Raw genomic sequence first — 17,288 nt, 5'->3', positions numbered from 1 at the left:
TATCTCTGCTTTTTGTGTTCACTGCTTCTTTTTAGACACTCACTAAGCAACCCTTTAACAACATGTTCCAGAATTTTGTCAGGAATTTAATTCTAGCTCAATAGCCCTTCATTTAGACTTCACTCTCTTCTCAAAAAAAAAAAAAAAGGATTATTTGCCCTTTTCTAATGCATCACCTTTCTTTTCTCCACAGTTTTTCAAAGATCTCTTCACTGTGAGCTCAGCAATCACCTCTGCCTGTTCTTTTAGTACCATGAGATGTTCATCTGGGCAGTTACGTGTTTATGTGTTCTCATAGCTCCTTACTAGCCATTTTTATCCTGGTAAAGAAAAGAGGAGCAAAAAATAGTCGAATAGTTCTACCTTCTCTCCATTGTCTCATCTCATCAACCTAAACAGCAGTTCTATTGCCTTTTTTCAGCTTTCCCCTCTTCTCAATATAGCTTACAAAACTGTTGGTCTTAGTTTTCCTCACTAGATTTTGAGCTGTACCACTCTTGAAAGTCTTCTCACAACCATGCTATGCTTCTGTGTTCATTTGCCATTAACTCCCCACACTTCCATCTTCTATAAGTCTGTTCAATCAAAACAAAACAAAACAAAACCAACCTTTATTAAACTGTAACTTTTTGTTCAATGAAAAAAAACATTAATAAACCCCTTCTATGTGCCAAGCACCACACTAGGAACAAAAATAAAGACAAAAGTAACAATTCCTAACCTCAAGAAGCTTATATTCTATAGGGTGAAACGACATATGCACATGTATATAATATATAGACAGTTGCTCAATATAAGTCAATAATTAATTTTTGCGCCTCCCTATCACTCTTTAAACATTTGTCATTCAAACTCTTCCTTTATCTTCAGAATTTCATTCTTGAGAGTGTTCTATTCTTCCTTAGCTTACTTTCTTGTATCTCACTTATGCTCATCCAGTTACCTGTTGATGCCTAATGCTTTTGCTTTCCCATTCCCCGTTTCAACCCCTTGCAATCTGGCTCTTGTCCCTACCACTCTACTGTAAATATTCTCAAGGGTCACAAATGAACACCTAATAATCAAATCACATTCCTTTAGTCAGTCATTCTCTCCTCTACTTTGACATGACTGAACACTCCCTCCTGCGTACTCTTGCCTCTGCTGACTTTAAAAACATTACATTTGCCTGGTTCTCTTGCTCCTTAAATGGCACCTTCTCTGTATCATTCATTGTACTCTTTCGAGTCTCTTGTTGTGAGTGCTGCCCGGTAATTTTCTCTCCTCTACGTATCACCTCTCCTGTGGTAATCACATTCATTCTCATAATTTTAACTCCTACCTCTATGAAGACGCTACAATTATCCTTTCCACATTATGACTTTCCCCATTAAAGTTTTGGTATATCGTGAGTCAGCATAAGAAATTAAATGGGAATTTTGGGGAGTTTTGTGGAAGCCTCAGATGACACAGAAAAAGTTTAGGAACTCAGAAAATAATAATTCAGACTTCTTCTCTGGTACAAAAGGAGGGCCAATACATTTTATGTGTATTGTCCAGATCGAGGGGGTGCCACACCCCTAAACCCCAGGTGGAAAGGATAACTGTATACCAATCTCCATCTCTAGCCTTGATCATGCTTTTTAAATTTAGATGATTATCTCCATCTAATTTTAGGACACCTCAATATGGGAGGTCCACAGATTCATCAGCAATTAAAACTCCTATCTTTGATTTGTCTATATTCCTCACCTCTCACTCCCAATAACTAAGATGTATTTCATGTCTGAGACATTTGTCACATATCCACTCTTCTCCCACTGTCACCTGTGAGGGACTGTCTATGTTGGCAACTACCAGGTGGGCGCTGTGGCAAGACTGGGGTAGAATCTGGGTATTTTGGAAGTCGAGGCAGGGGCTGTGGTAGGCGGAGTCGTGGTGGACTGGGATGGGCTGGGTACGGAGAAGCCCTGAGGCAATGGGCAGTGCTACGTGAGATAAGCTGGGTACAAGGAAGTAGCCGGAGCTCGTGCTCCTGAGGCAAGGGGCGGTGCCACGTGGGAGTGGGATGGCAGAGGACTGAGTTCCCTTTGCTTAGTGCCCTCCCTATATGCAACATCAACCCCAGATGCCTCCTTCCTGTGACCTTCCTGACTTCCTGGGTCCCTTTGTGTAGCACTGACCCCAGACGCCTCCTCCCGGTATCTGCCTGACTTCCTAGGTCACGTACTCTGTCTATGCACTAATCCCAGACGCCTCCTTCCTGTATCCGCTCCTAGCCTCCTACGTCACTCCCTCTCCCTTGGTGTGCTAAACTCAGACAGCCCCTTCCGGTATCTGACCCTACAATCATTGGCTAGTAAGCGGGCTGGGGAGGAGGGGCTAGTAGGTACTTAGGAACGAGCGTGGTCAGATCACGCGCTCTCTCTTGGCTCCTGCTCTGTTGCTCTGGCCTTGCTGCTTGGGCTTGCTGTGATGGCCTCTGAATAAAGCTCTGGTGTTGACGCCTCCCGATGGCTCATCTCTGTGTGTTTATCCGGCTGAGGACTGAAGACTTGTGAGTATGACTCTGGCAGCCTGCTCCTTATAGGAGGAGAGGGTACGGCGCGGCCGGCACAAGGTCGGCGCGGCCGGTACAGTCACCACCTTAGTATAAGACCTTACTACCACCTACCCAGAGTGCTGTAATCACCTCTTAATAAATCTTCATGACACTACCCACCTCAATCTAATCTTATCTTCCCTCATACCACTAGAAGAATAATTCTTACATCTTACTCCATCACTCAAAAATCTTTAGTGGGTCCCTATTTACTATTGAGAAAAGTTCAAACTCCTTTGCCTGGCACTCGAGGTCCTCTGCAATCAGACTACACACCATTTTTCTAGTCTTACCTCATATTACCCACCTCCAAAACCTATATTCTAGCTAAACTAGTCTTCCCTGATCCCCAAAATAGAGTCCTCAAATGATTCCCTATGCTTGAAATGGTTTTGCTATCCATTCTTTAAAGCACAGTTCACTACCAATTCTTCCAAGAAGATCTTCCCTAATTCTCTCTCAATCCCTGACATATCCTTTCCACTGATTTCACAGAATTTTGTCTTGAAATTCTTTAATACATTTATCACCTAACATGTATTATGAACTTTTTTCTTTTTTTCATTAATTTATTTTTAGTTTTCAACATTCACTTCCACAAGATTTTGAGTTCCAAATTTTCTCCCCATCTCGTCCCTCCCCCACCCCCAGACAGCATGCTTTCTGAATACCCTTTTCCCTGATCTGCCCTCCCTTCTATCTCTCCCCCTTTCTCTTATCTCCTTCCTCTTCTATTTTCCTGTAGGGCAGGATAGCTTTCTATAACCCATTGCCTATATATCTTATTTCCCAGTTGCATGTGAAAACAATTAACATTTGTTTTTAAAACTTTGGGTTCCAAATTTTCTCCCTTTCTCCCTCCCCACCCACCCTCATTGAGAAGGCAAGCAACTTGATACAAGTTATACATGTGTAGTAACGCAAAACACTTCCAGAGTAATGTTATGAAAAACTAACTATATTTCCCTTCATTTTGTCCCACCCCTCATTTATTCTATTCTCTCTTTTGACCCTGTGACTTCTCATAAGTGTTTGCTTCTAATTACCCCCTCCCCAATCTGCCCTCCCCTCTATCATCTCCTTGCTCTTTTATCCCCTTTCCCCCTATTTTCCTATAGGGTAAGATAGATTTCCATACCCAATTAAGTGTGTATGTTATTCTCTCCTTAAGCCAAATCTGATGAGAATGAGATTCACTCTTTCCCTCTCACCTTCCCCCACTTCCCCTCCATCATAAAAGCCTTTTCTTGTCTGTTTCATGTGAGATAATTCACCCCATTCTACCTCTCCCTTTCTCCTTCTCCCAATATAAACCTCCCTGACCCCTTAATTTGATTCTCCAGATGTCACCCCTTCATTTTCAACTCACCCTGTGCCCTCTATTTATCTATCTATCTAGCTAGCTAGCTAGCTAGCTAGATAGATATATACACATACATATATTTTTTTCCCTCCAACTACCCTAATACTGACAAAGGTCTCATGAGTTACATATATCATTTTTCCATGCAGGAATGTAAACAGTTCAACCTTAATAAGTCCCTTATGATTTCTCTTTCCTGTTTACCTCTTCATGCTTCTCTTGAGTCTTGTATTTGAAAGTCAAATTTTCTATTCAGCTCTGGTCTTTTCATCAAGAATGCTTGAAAGTCCTCTATTTCACTGAATGTCCGTTTTTTCCCCTGAAGAATTATACTCAGTTTTACTGGGTAGGTGATTCTTGCTTGTAATCCTATCTCCTTTGCCCTCCAGAATATCATATTCCAAGCCCTCTAGTCCCTTAGTGTAGAAGCTGCTAAATCTTGTGTTATCCTGATTGTGTTTCCACAATACTTGAATTGCTTCTTTCTGGCTGCTTGAAATATTTTCTCCTTGACCTAGGAACTCTGCAATTTGGCTACAATATTCCTAGGAGTTTTCCTTTGGGGATTTCTTTCAGGAGGTGATCGGTGGGTTCTTTCCATTTCTATTTTACCTTCTGGTTCTAGAATATCAGGTTAGTTTTCCTTGATAATTTTTTGAAAGATGATGTGTAGGTTCTTTTTTGATCATGGCTTTCAGATAGTGCAATAATTTTTAAATTATCTCTCCTGGGGGGGGCAGATAGGTGGCACAGTGGATAGAGCGCCGGCCTTGGGGTCAAGAGGACCTGAGTTCAAATCCAGTCTCAGACCAAACACTTGACACTTACTAACTGTGTGACCCTGGGCAAGTAAGTCACTTAACCCCAATTGCCTAAAAATAAAAAATAATAAAATAAAATTATCTCTCCTGGATCTATTTTCCAGGTCAGTTGTTTTTCCAATGAGATATTTCACATTGTCTTCTATTTTTTCATTCTTTTGGTTTTGTTTTACAATGTCTTGATTTCTCATAAAGTCACTAGCTTCCATTTGCTCCATTCTAATTTTTAAAGAAGTATTTTCTTCAGTGAGCTTTTGGACTTCCTTTTCCATTTGGTCAATTCTGCTGTTTAAGGCATTCTTCTCTTCATTAGCTTTTTGGACCTCTTTTGCCATTATGGGTTAGGCTATTTTTTTTAAATTTTTTTTTTTTTGCTTTATGGTGAGGCGATCAGGGTTAAGCGACTTGCCCAGGGTCACACAGCTAGTAAGTGTTAAGTGTCTGAGGCTGGATTTGAAATCAGGTCCTCTGGACTCCAAGGCCAGACCTCTAGTCACTGTGCCACCTAGCTGCCCCCTAGGCTATTTTTAAGGTGTTATTTTCTTCAGTACTTTTTTGTATCTCCTTTAGCAAGCTGTTGACTTGCTTTTTCATGACTTTCTTGCATCACTCTCAGTTTTTCCTCTACTTCTCTTACTTGCTTCTCAAAATCTTTTTTGAGCTCTTCCATGGCCTGGGACCAATTTGTATTTTTCTTGGAGACTTTGGATGTAGAAGCTTTGACTTTGTTGTCTTCTTCTGGTTATATGTTTTGATCTTCTTTGTCACCAAAGAAAGATTCTATGGTCTGACTTTTTTTGCATAGTTCAGTCATGATCACAGACAATTACTTGAGTTACAAACTCTTTGTTAAGGTAGGGGTCTGCTTCCAGTGTGGAGAATGTACTGTCCCAAGCTTCAGGGGCTTTGTGCAGCTGTTTTCAGAGATACTTCTAGAGACCTGCAAATTTTCAGTTCTTTCAAGGTGGTATGATCAAGGGCAAGGTGTTTCTTCCTTTCCTGGCCTGTGCTGTGGTCTATGAGTGACCACAAACACTGTTCTCTGCCTTGGAACTGTGAGGAGGATTCCCTCTCCACTGCTACTACAAGCTCCACCACACTAGTGCTCCTCCTCACCCCAGGACTGCCACCCAGAACTGTGACCCAGATCCAAGCACAGGTAAAGCAAGAGATTCCTGCCTTGGCACCAGAGATCCCTGCAATCCCCCTCTGATTAGCCACTCGATTCCCCCTCTGTCTGTGGGCTGAACTCCAGAAGCAGTCACTGCCCCAGGGCTGTGCCAAGACTAGTGCTGGAACTGAGCTTCTCTCTCACTACAGTCACAGACTTTCCTACTGACCTTGTAAGTTGTCTTTGGTGTTTGTGGGTTGAGAAGTCTGGAAACTGCCACATTGCCTGTGATTCAGTCCTCTGAGACCTGCTCCAAGTTTGCTGAGGCCTGGTCTTTGCCTGCGTGTCCACACTGAACTGCGTTCCTCTCCCAGCCTGGCGTGATAGACCTTTCTAATCTACCATCTAGGTTGCATTGGGCTGGAAATGTATTTCACTCTGTCTTTTTGTGGGTTCTGCTGCTCTAGAATTTGTTTAGAGCCATTTTTTACAGGTATTTGGAGAGCTTTGGGGAAGAGCTCAAGCAAGTCACTGATTTTACTCTGCCATCTTGGCTCTGCCCCCCAGGCCATTATGAACTTTTTATCTTATGTTCTACTAGCCTTTAAGCTTGTGTCTTGTCTAAACTTTGTACCTTTCCAAACACCTAGCCAGATGTCTACACCTAGTAGGCACTTAAAACACATTCCTTTATTTATCAGCTTCTGTGTGGATGTGTGCATATCAGCACCTTGGAGGATGCAAAAGTAAAAAAGATGCAATCTCTAACTTCCTTCTAAATTTATAATATCCATTAAATCTTTCAAGAGTTGCACTGGATCAGGAGTCAAAAGATGGTTAAATTACAAGATTGCTAATACTGGCTTGACAAAATACTGTATATGAATTTATTCAGATCAGTGAATCTCATGGAACCCTGGCTTCCTCATATGCACAATAGAAGAATTACTTTTGTCCTATATACCTTCTATGGTTATTGCAAGAATCACATAGCAAAATCATGGAAGCACTCTGAAAACTATAGCATGCTGCATAAATAAAAGGTATTTTTTTATCAGAGATCACAGGAATTTAAATCTAAAACTGACAATTCAACCTTTCATTTTATAGATGAAAAAACTAAGTTAATAGAGTTAAGTAACCTACTAGTTAGCCAATATCTAAGGAATACCCAAAGTGCACTGTGGAAAGCCACTAATAAATGGAAAATGTATTTGCTACTATCTTCCTCACTCCTTTCAAACTGACTTCCTGGGGGGGGGGCGCGAAAGAGAGGGGAACAGACCTATAATTTAGGTGGCAAAGTGGATAGAGCACCAAGCTCATCTTCCTGAGTTCAAATCTGGCCTCAGACAATTGTGAGCTGTGTGACCCTGGGCAAATCACTTACCCTGTTTGTTCAGTTCCTCATCTGTAAAATGAACTATAGAAAAAAATGGTAAACCACTTCAGTATCCCCATCAAGAAAACTCTAAATGAGGTCACAAAGAGTCAGACAAGACTGAAATGACTGAACAACAAATTCCTGATGAGGAAACTCCAATAGAGTTGCAATTATTCAGAATCATAAAATCTTGAGTTTTCTAAGGTACTGATAAGTGATTTTCCCCAGGGTCACAAAGCCTGTATGTATCAGTTTAGACCTGAACCCATCTTCTTGACTCCTACCATAGCTAGCTCTCCATCCATTATGTCATGCTATTTCTTGCTTTATATTTACTTATAAGTTAAAACTGGGAGGGACCTTAGACACCATCTAATCCAACATCTAGATTATTTTACAGATGAGGGAACTGAGGTCCAGAAAAGATAAGTGACTTGACAAGGTCACTGGCAGCAGCCATAATTCAAATTGAGGTTTTCCAACACCAAACCTGGTGTTCTTGCCACAGTCTTTATCTGTGTTATTTTCTCCTGACAGAATGTAAATTTTGTTTTTGTCTTTGTAACCCAGCACCTAAACACAATGTCCAGGACATAGGTGTTCACATGTTTTGCATGAGTGAATTTTATAGATGACAAAACTAAGGCCAAACAGATTAAATGATATGCCTAAGATTTCAACAACTAGTCAGTGACAAGGCTAGGATCTGAACTGAGGGTCTTCTGTAGTCTAGCATTCCTTCCTTTAAACCACACTTTAAGCCCTAGCCTAAAGTAGGGTTCCCCATATAGGTTCTTCAGCTCCTAAGATGAAACAAACCAATTATGGAGTTCAGAGGAGGAGAAAATTTCAGACTTTATAGAAACAACTCACTAAGGATTATATCACAGCCCTTTTCCAAACAAATTTAGTGAGGGAAGAGACCTTAGAGATCATCAAGTCCAACTCCCTTATTTTACAAAGAAGGAAACTGGCACCCAGAGTGGTTGAAGTGATTTGCCTATGAACATAACAGCTAATAAATATCTAAGACACTTATTAAGATGCCCTACCCACCCCCAGGATTCTGTCTCTCTAGGTCTCCAAAGTTTTGATTGTTTAGTTAAGCAATTCAACTACATTCTGTCCTTGAACCCTATAGCCCATTGTCCTGTGGAAGCATTTCCAAATTCCAGTTCTGAAATATTCCCATATTCTCTGCCTGCTCGATCAAGTGCTACTAAACACAGCTGGATGAGTCACACAAACCTCATGACTTGAGATCATTACAATTTATATTTTTCCCTCAACTAGGTTCACATAGCTAATACTTTTACTTTTCCTTGATCCACTCTCTACCACTCTTCCTACATTGGCTGTCTCTTCTCAAACCTTCTCTATCACCACATCCCCACCCTCTCTCAGCAGAAGACCTTCCCTTACACTTAACTGAAGAAAAAAAAAAAACAAAAAACCTGAGGCCACTCCAACAAAGTTCCCTCTCAACTGTACAATATCCTCAGCCCAATCCCCTATCCTTTTCAGTCTCACTTCAGTCTCATAGGAGTAGATGACCCCTTTCTTTGTAAATACCAACTCCTCTATTTGATCCCATCATTGCCCCTTCTCTATCTCTAATTTTCAACCTCTCCTTATCCAGTGGCTCCTTCCACACTGCCAACATATCCAAATCTTCCCTATCTTTAAAAATCTTTTATTTGGCCTTACTCTTTACTTCCTTCTTCACTGCCAGAATCCTAGATAAAGCTGTCCACATTTATTGCTTCCACTTCCTTACCTCTCTTTCACAACTCAACCCTTTGTAATCTGGCTTCCATCACAATCACCCTATGGTCTGAGGTCACCAATTATCTCTTTACTGCTGAAACCAATGGCCTTTTCTCAGTCCTTATCTTGCTAAGTATCTGAAGCTTGATATTATGAACCACTCTATCCTTCTGGAAACACTACTCCCTGAGTTTTTCTGACACTACTCATGTATCGTCTTTCTATTTTTCTGACCCATCTTTCTCAATCTTCATTGCAGAATAACCTCTCATATCTTATCCCCTATGCATTGGCATAACCCTGGTCTCTGTCTTGGGCCTTTTGCTCTTCTCTCTACATACTCTCTTGGTAATCTTCGTCAATTCCCAAAGATTCAACTATCACCTCTATGCAGATGACTCCCAAATCTATATATCTAGGCCTAATCTGTCTACTAAGCTTCAATCCTACATGTTTAGTTACATGACAAGATATATCAACCTGGATGTCCCACAGGTATCTCAATTCAACAAATGCAAAACAGAACGCATTGTCTTTATCCCTAAATTCAGGCTCCTCCTAACTTCCCCATATCTGATGAGGGCACCACCATACTTCTAATCATTCATGTTTAAAACCTAAAAGTCATCCTCAACTCTTCAATCTTACTTTCCCCCAACAATATTTAACCAGTTACCAAGTTTTATAAATCCCAACTTTTTAACTATCTCCTCCTATCCATTCATTTTATTGTTACTTACACCAGAGACTAGACCAAGCCCTTACATCACCTCTCTTCCACAACAGCCTAATCAATTAATCTACCTGTACTCTGACTGGCCCTACTCCAGTCTATCTTCCACACAGGTGTCAAGGTGATATCACTAAAGCACAGTTAATCTAACCATGGTACTTCTCTGCTCAAGAAATTTCCATGATTCAGCAATGCCTTTGTGATAAAATAAAAACTACCCTTTGGCATTTAAAGCTTTTCACAATCTAGCTCCCGTCTATGTTTCCAGGCGGACTATGTATTAACCTCTTTCCAAGGTTCATTCTACGAGCCTGCTAAACCAGTCTACTTGCTGTTATCCACATCCTATCTCAGGCCTCCTGTGTCTGTCCCCAGGCAGAAGTCTCCCCTGCCTAGAATACTATCCTCCCACTCCCTCTGCCCCTTGGTACTTTTATTGTCAACTCAAATGCTACCTGACTTCCCTTGTGTTTCCCTGCCCGAATTACTGTGTATTTATGTTCTACATATATACACTGTATGTACAAAGAGGCAGCATGGAGCAACTGATAAAAAAGCAGCCCTGAAGTCTGGAAGGCCTTGGTTCAAGTCCTGCCTCTGGTAAGACCTGGTAAAATGACCTGGAACAAGTCATTTAACCTTAGTGTTCCGGGCACTGAGGCAACTGGGCAACTTCTAAAAACTACAAATTATAAGGGTTTCAATCTGCATTGGTAGAGGGGGCTTCCACACATTAGGAGGCCCAGACAATAATGAAATCACACGTTTAGTCCCCATTATCATTTCTTCATTACTACCATGTACAGGTATTGTATTCTGCATGCTACCCACCCCCAGGGCAATATAAGCAGCTTAAAGGCAGGGACTATCTAGCTTTGGTATTTGTGAACCTAGCACAGTGCCTGGGCCCATAAAAAGTACTTGATAAATGTCTAGTTTGATTTGCTCCTCGTTTATAAAAATGGATCTAATGATGACTTCTTTAGAGCTCAGTTTCCTTTCTGGCTCTAAATCCTATTATTCTAAGATAAATATTCCAACTAGCTATTTCTGAAATACAAAAGGAAAGCACCTTAAAAAAACAAACAAACAAACAAAAACCCAACTAATTTTAACTCAACTTCTGCAAACCAAATTCCCTGTCTCTCTAGTTATCCAATTACTGAAAGAAAGGCAACAGGGAAATTTGGGTTCTGGTGAGGCTCCTGTTCTAATCAACTAACCCGTCCCCTTTCTCTTGCTCCTGAGCTCAGCAGTTTTCCATCAGTCTGTTCTAAGGAGACAGATTACATCCAATTCAGGTCTGACTAGGAAAGTTCCCAGCTATGAAAAAAAGATTTTTTTTTAGAAACTATATATCCAAAATCATGCCACTGATTAACTTTAAAAAAAAAATTTAATTAATTCATTTTTAGTTTTCAACATTCACTTTTATAAGATTTTGAGTTCTAAATTTCCCCCTCCCTCCCCAAGACAGTATGCAATCTGATATAAGCTATATATGTACAATCATATTAAACATATTTCCACATTAGTCATGTTGTGAAAGAAGAATCAGAACAAAATGGAAAAACCACAAGAAAGAAACAACCACATAAAAAGAGACAGAAAATAGTATGCTTCGATCTGCATTCAGACTCCATAGTTCTATTTCTGGATGTGGATAGCATTTTCCATCAAGAATCTTTTGGAATTGTCTTAGATCATCGCATCGTTGAGAACTATGTCTATCAAAGTTGGTCATCGAATTGTGTTGCTGTTACTGCGGTACAATGTTCTTCTGGTTCTGCTCACTTCACTCAGCATCAGTTCATCTAAGTCCTTCCAGGTTTTTCTGAGAGTATCCTACTCACCATTTCTTTTCTTTTCTTTTTTGGTTGGGCAATGGGGGTTAAGTGACTTGCCCAGGGTCACACAGTTAGTAAGTGTTATGTGTCTGAGGCCATATTTGAATGCAGGTCCTCCTGAACCCAGGGCTCTATCCACTGCGCCACCTAGCTGCCCCCCTGCTCATCATTTCTTATGGAACAATAGCACTCCATTACATTCATATATTACAACTTGTTCAGCCATTCCCCAATTGATGGGCAGCCCCTCAATTTACATTTTCTGGCAAACACAAAAAGAGTTGCTATAAATATTTTTGTACATGTCAGTCCTTTTCCCTTTTTTATGATCTCTTTGGGATACTGACCTAGTAGTGGTATTGCTAGATCAAAGGGTATGCAGTTTTATAGCCCTTTGGGGATAGTTACAAATTGCTCTCCAGAATGGTTGGCTCAGTTCACAACTCCACCAACAATGCATTGTGTTCCAATTTTCCCACATCTTTTCCAACATTTCTCATTTTCTTGTTTCGTCATGTTAATCTGATAGGTGTGATGTGGTTCGACTGATTAACTTCTATTAGTACAGGCAGGTAGTCACTCTTCTCTGCAGGTTCCAGCCCACAGTATTATTCTAGGATACTATTAAATTCTTTGTTTCTACCTTCAAGCTAGTTCCCCTTCCTCTCCTCTGCCTTTCCTTCTCTTACTCTCCTGGCTGACTCTGTGCACACCTAGGATGTGTTGGTTTTCCCAGTGTCTATGCAATGCTCATCAAAGACAAAGTAGTAAAAAACTGTTGCCTGAATACAATTTGAGCTAGATGTAATGTGATGCTAGATGTGATGCTAAATGTTCGGATGGTGTCACATGTCTCTGTATTTCCAACGTTACTATTTCCAAGCAGCCCTATCCAGCCTAAAACTCAGTCTCAGTTCTCTGTAGAGAGCAATTTAAACTTATATAGTCAAAATTTTGGCCAGGCTGTAACCTACCTTCCATCTACAATATTGTTGCTACAAAACAAACTACCCCATAATATTGTTTCTCCTGGTCATATGTTCACAGAACTAAGTAACCATTATTCATTAGCTTTGGGGTATGCTTATACTCAATTAAGACTACTTTTTAGCAGTTTTGAACAAGGTGAATCACTGCTAGGACAGTCAAGGTAAGGAGTTTAATTGTATTAGGGGGTACTAAAACATTCATTCATTTCTAACATTCTATGCATATAATACCTTTGCACACATGATATGCATTTTCCTCATTCAGCCTGGAGTGCCATCCCTCCTTACTTCAACTTCCCCTACTTAAGACTCAAGGATCATCTTTTGCATGAAACCTTTCATTACTCCCTCCAACTGCTAGGGAGCCCATTAAACTACCCTGTATTTTAGTACTTTGTATATATTTGTATTTATACTGCATATATCTATATGTATACTTGTCTTTCCCATTAGACTATAAACTCTTTATGAGTAAGGGTTGTTTCATTCTTGTGTACGTATATTCCCAGCATAATGCCTGGGCTATAGCAGCTGTTTAATAAATACTTGTTAAATGATTGATTTCTGGGTTTGTGCCTTCCCTCCAAAGGATCTCCAAGGTATAATAAGTTATTTATAAAAATACTAAAGGCTCTTTCCTCAAAACAATCTGGTAAGGGAGGGAGTATAATTATGATCTCCATTTCATAACAGTTAAATGACTGGCCTAAAGTGATAGAGTTGGTATCATCTGATTCCAAGGCCAATCAATGCCCTTTCCATAGCTTCAAGCTGTTTCTCTCTATGCATAGTCCAGCATACAGAACTTGTAACTTCTGAATGTCTATGCAATGTTCTACACAGAAAAGGCACTTAAAAAACGTTAAACAAATACAATGCAAGGTAGATTGTTAATTTTTAAAAAACAGTAAAATCAACTTTCCATTATTATTCATGTGTTAAATGGTATGGATAATTCACAACTCATTTATATTTACCTTTAGAATATATTTATTATTTTTCCAGCAGATTTGTCTTCTAATTATTACTTCCTTGGGCAATGGAAATTTAAAATATAAGCCAGCTGCAGAATTCTGGCATAAAATATATCATCCACAATATGGAGGACCAGGTAACTTGTCCTGGTCATGTGGCAAGAGCAAGGATTAACAGATGGACAGTCCAAGTGCTGTTTTAGTTTAAAAAAAAAAAGACCCTAGAAAAGGCTCTGTTGGGGTGATGCTCCATAGAAAGTTTGTGGAAACATTCAAAGAAGAATTTGACAAAAGGAATGATGAGTTGGGGGGGTATCCACATCAAAAGAAAAAAAGTCTTTTTGCTGGCTAATCTTAAAATTAATTTGTAATCCCTTAACATGGACTGATAGCAATAAAAGGAACCCTTGAAAGCAGAAGAAAGTGCTTTGAGATTTTAAAATTTGTGGGGTAAATCCACAAAGTAAATAATCAAATACTGTTGGGTCAACTGCTTCTAAGGTGACTTACAGAAAGGAAATTAGTAATGGAGAATTCCACATATATATGTAATTTCATAGGATCAGAGCTGAACAGTTAAAAGGTACCCTAGAGATATCTTGCCCAATCCATTCACTGGACAGATAAGAAAACGAAGGCAGAGAGAGACTTTACCTCCTTTCCCAGGAATTTGAAATTTGGCAGTATCTTAGCCAGGGCACAGGAACAGGATTAAACATAAAAGGTCCTGCTTGGTATTTGAAAATCCTTCACAGCCTGGTCCCTTTCTACCTTTGCAGTCGTCCCATACCTTACTACCTTCCACCTACTCTACATTATCTACTAATACTAACCTACTTACTGGCTCCTCCCCCACGATACTCCCTCCATCTCTCCAAGACTTTTTTACTGTCTCTCACACCTGGAAAGCTCTTCCTCCTCTCCTCTAACTCTCAGTTTCCCTAGACTCTCAAGACCCACCTCAATACTACAAGCCTTTCCTGTTCCCTCCCACAGTTGGAGCTTCCCACAGAGATTATACCGATTAAGTACTGGATAATTCACATTATCTCTCCTCTAGAAAGAGAGCTCCTTGAGGGCACGGACATATTTTTGCCTCTTTGTATCTGCTGGGCTTAGCATAATGCCTGGCATTTCGGAGCACTCAATAAAGGCTTGCTGAGTGGCCCATTCTCATCCCAGGGCTCTTTCCACCAACCTCACTCTTTGTATATGTTACCCAGCTCCAAAAATGGGAGGTTTGGGGTTGGTCGGGTTTTTTGTGGCTTTATTTATTTTTGTGGCCGCTGCTGTGTGAGCACGAAGCAGCACAACCGAGTCTGTATTCCTCTCCACCCCCTAAAACGACTCCCCTCAGGCACCAGAAAATCAAGGTCTTAAGTCTACGCGAGTCCTAGAATGGCAGCAGCAACCTGCTACTGTTCATGATAGTCATCCTTCTCCACTAGAGATCTGATTTAGCAGCAAGAGGAGGAAAAACAAATCTTCCCCAAACACGTGTTTGATGAATGTGTAAAAAAAAAAAAAAAAAAGTAATTCCCATTCAAACATTTCAAAACGCAGAGCAAATATTCAGACAAGTTTCTACGGTGAAAATAATTCTTAGTCACCGGGTGATGGAATTCACTTGCACCCACCCCCCAGACACCGGGAAGGGAAGGCAGCCGCCCCGCTTCACACCTAGTTAGCCTCTGCTCCCGGAGCGAACACAAAGCTAGGTGAGGGGATGTCCTGCCTTCCCCAGCCCGCACGCGGGGCAGGAGGGGCAGGAGACTCCGGCCGGGCTGGGGGGGGGGGAAGTCCCTCCTCTCGTCCGCCCCCTCCATACACCCTCCCGGCCCGGGGCAAAGAGGCCAGCCCCCGGGGAGCCTGGGCACCCCCTCCCCTCCGCTCCACCGCACCCCCCGCCTCCTCACAATCTCTGTCTGCGGTCTGTCTGGCCGAGGCGGCGGCGGAGCCCCGAGAGGAGTCCTCCGCTGCCTAGCCCAAGCCGCCCGACCACCACCAGCGCCCCCGAGGCCCGCGCCATGTTGGAGAAAGGGGCCGCAGCCCCAGCGCCCCCGTCCGCCTCCGCCGCCGCCCCGGCCCCTCCCCCCTCCCTCGGCTCACCCGCCGCCCCTGGGACCAGCCCCGTGGCCGCCAGGAAGAAGAACATCTGGTAGCGGGGGAGAACGGCCGCCTTCCCCGCGATGGCCGCCTTCCCCGCCGCGGCCGCCTCCATGGTCCCGCGTCGCAGTCCGCGTCCGGTCCTTTCCAGGGGCCGGGGCCGCGTCTCGGTGCCCCCGCCCCGAGAAACCAGAGAGCCTCGCCTCGCGCCGCGGCCTCGTTCGGCCCCTTTGTAACTGCTCGGGGGTGGCCCTCCCATTGGCTGCGAGGGACGTCCCAGCCCCGCCTCCCGGCAGCTGCTGAGACGGGAGAACAACAAGAGAGGCGAGAGCCCGGCCCGCAGGGCCGCAGCCAATCCGGGGCCGGAGGGCGCAGGGAACGTCCCGGCCCCCGCCTCCTTTCGAGTCCCTCCACGGGCTCCCCCTCCCACCCCGCCTCCTTCCCAGGCTCCCAGAACTCACCCGCCCCCTCCTCGGCCCCACCCCCTCACCCCGCGTCCCCCACGCCGCCGGAGGTTTCGGATGGTGCGAGAAGGGGGAGCAGTGAGCCGTGCAGTGGAAGAGGAAGCAGCCGCTGAAGCTGAGGGCTCTGGGTCCCTAGAGCTGGGGGCGCCCACGGGGCGAGAGCATCTTGTGCCAGCGGAGGGGAAGTGTTTCAGGACTGGGGGCCTCCTTTGGGGCTTCTTTGCATTCACTGCACTCTCTGTACGGTGACTGTGGCATCCGCACCCCTTCCCGGGGGACCGTTATCGCCCTTGGCCACTGCGGAGCTGCCGTTAGCGGCGGGCCACTCCTCTGTTCCCCCCCCCCCCCCTTCTCCTCCTCCGAGCCCCGACCAGTCCCCACTCCGCGGGCCTCAGGACTGCCCGCCCTGCGGAGCTGGGGGCTGGGGGCTGGAGCTCCGCGGCCCCCCTCCCCACTATGCCCACAGGGACGTGACCTCGGGGCCCTCTGTTCTTAACCACTATTTTTATTGAGCCCGGAAAGGAAAGAAGGCCGAGATTGGTCAACCCCGTTTTCTCCTGACTCCAGCGGCGGGATAGGGGAAGGATGGTCTACTCTACGCGCACGATCGCCGAGAGCCCCCTAGGACGGCAAGAGCCCCTGCCTCTCCGGCTCGCCCCTTTCTATTAAAGTCAAATAAACTCAGGAGAAACTCGGAAGGAGTAGAGAGAACATATGCCGAGATGAGGCATCTCGTTTTGCAAACCACAAGTGGCTAATGTTTTAAACCTACATACAGTGTTTGCATTACAACGGTTATCCAGAGTGCCTCTTTGGGGAATCTTTGGTTTCCTTAAAGACGAAAATAAGCTGAACTACTTTTCCATTCTTGATTTTCTCGGCTGAGAGACACTCCTCCCACCTTCACTTCAGTATGTGCCAAAATAATTTAGCAGCCAGACTTCTGATTCTGCAATAAAATACTTTTACTTTCGATACAAATACTATGCAGTTTTTAAACACTAAACTTTTTTAAACATAAAACTTAAATATCCATTTTCTATTTGATTTAAATCCTTTTTTTAACTTAATGAATGATCTCTCCTTGCTTTCAAGTCACTGCTAAAATCCCACCTTCTGCTTGTTAACAAGCCTTTGCCAGTCCCCCT

At 43.1% G+C, this 17,288-nt stretch overlaps 1 protein-coding gene across 1 annotated transcript in view; it reads right to left on the bottom strand.

Moving 5' to 3' along the window:
* The window catches only part of LOC114025917 (TGF-beta receptor type-1), a 74,563-nt gene extending 58,628 nt beyond the window's left edge, over nt 1–15,935 (bottom strand). The window contains exon 1 of the mRNA XM_027839440.1: nt 15,680–15,935. Within this exon, the coding sequence (XP_027695241.1) occupies nt 15,680–15,935 (256 nt within the window). The remainder of the gene's footprint in view (nt 1–15,679) is intronic.
* Between the last annotated feature and the right edge of the window lie 1,353 nt (nt 15,936–17,288).

Source organism: Vombatus ursinus, unplaced genomic scaffold, assembly GCF_900497805.2.
Source record: "Vombatus ursinus unplaced genomic scaffold, bare-nosed wombat genome assembly UNPS02014832.1, whole genome shotgun sequence".
Lineage (NCBI taxonomy): Eukaryota > Metazoa > Chordata > Mammalia > Diprotodontia > Vombatidae > Vombatus > Vombatus ursinus.
Note: the sequence above shows the minus strand (reverse complement) of the source record. Positions and strands in the feature narration are given on the sequence as shown.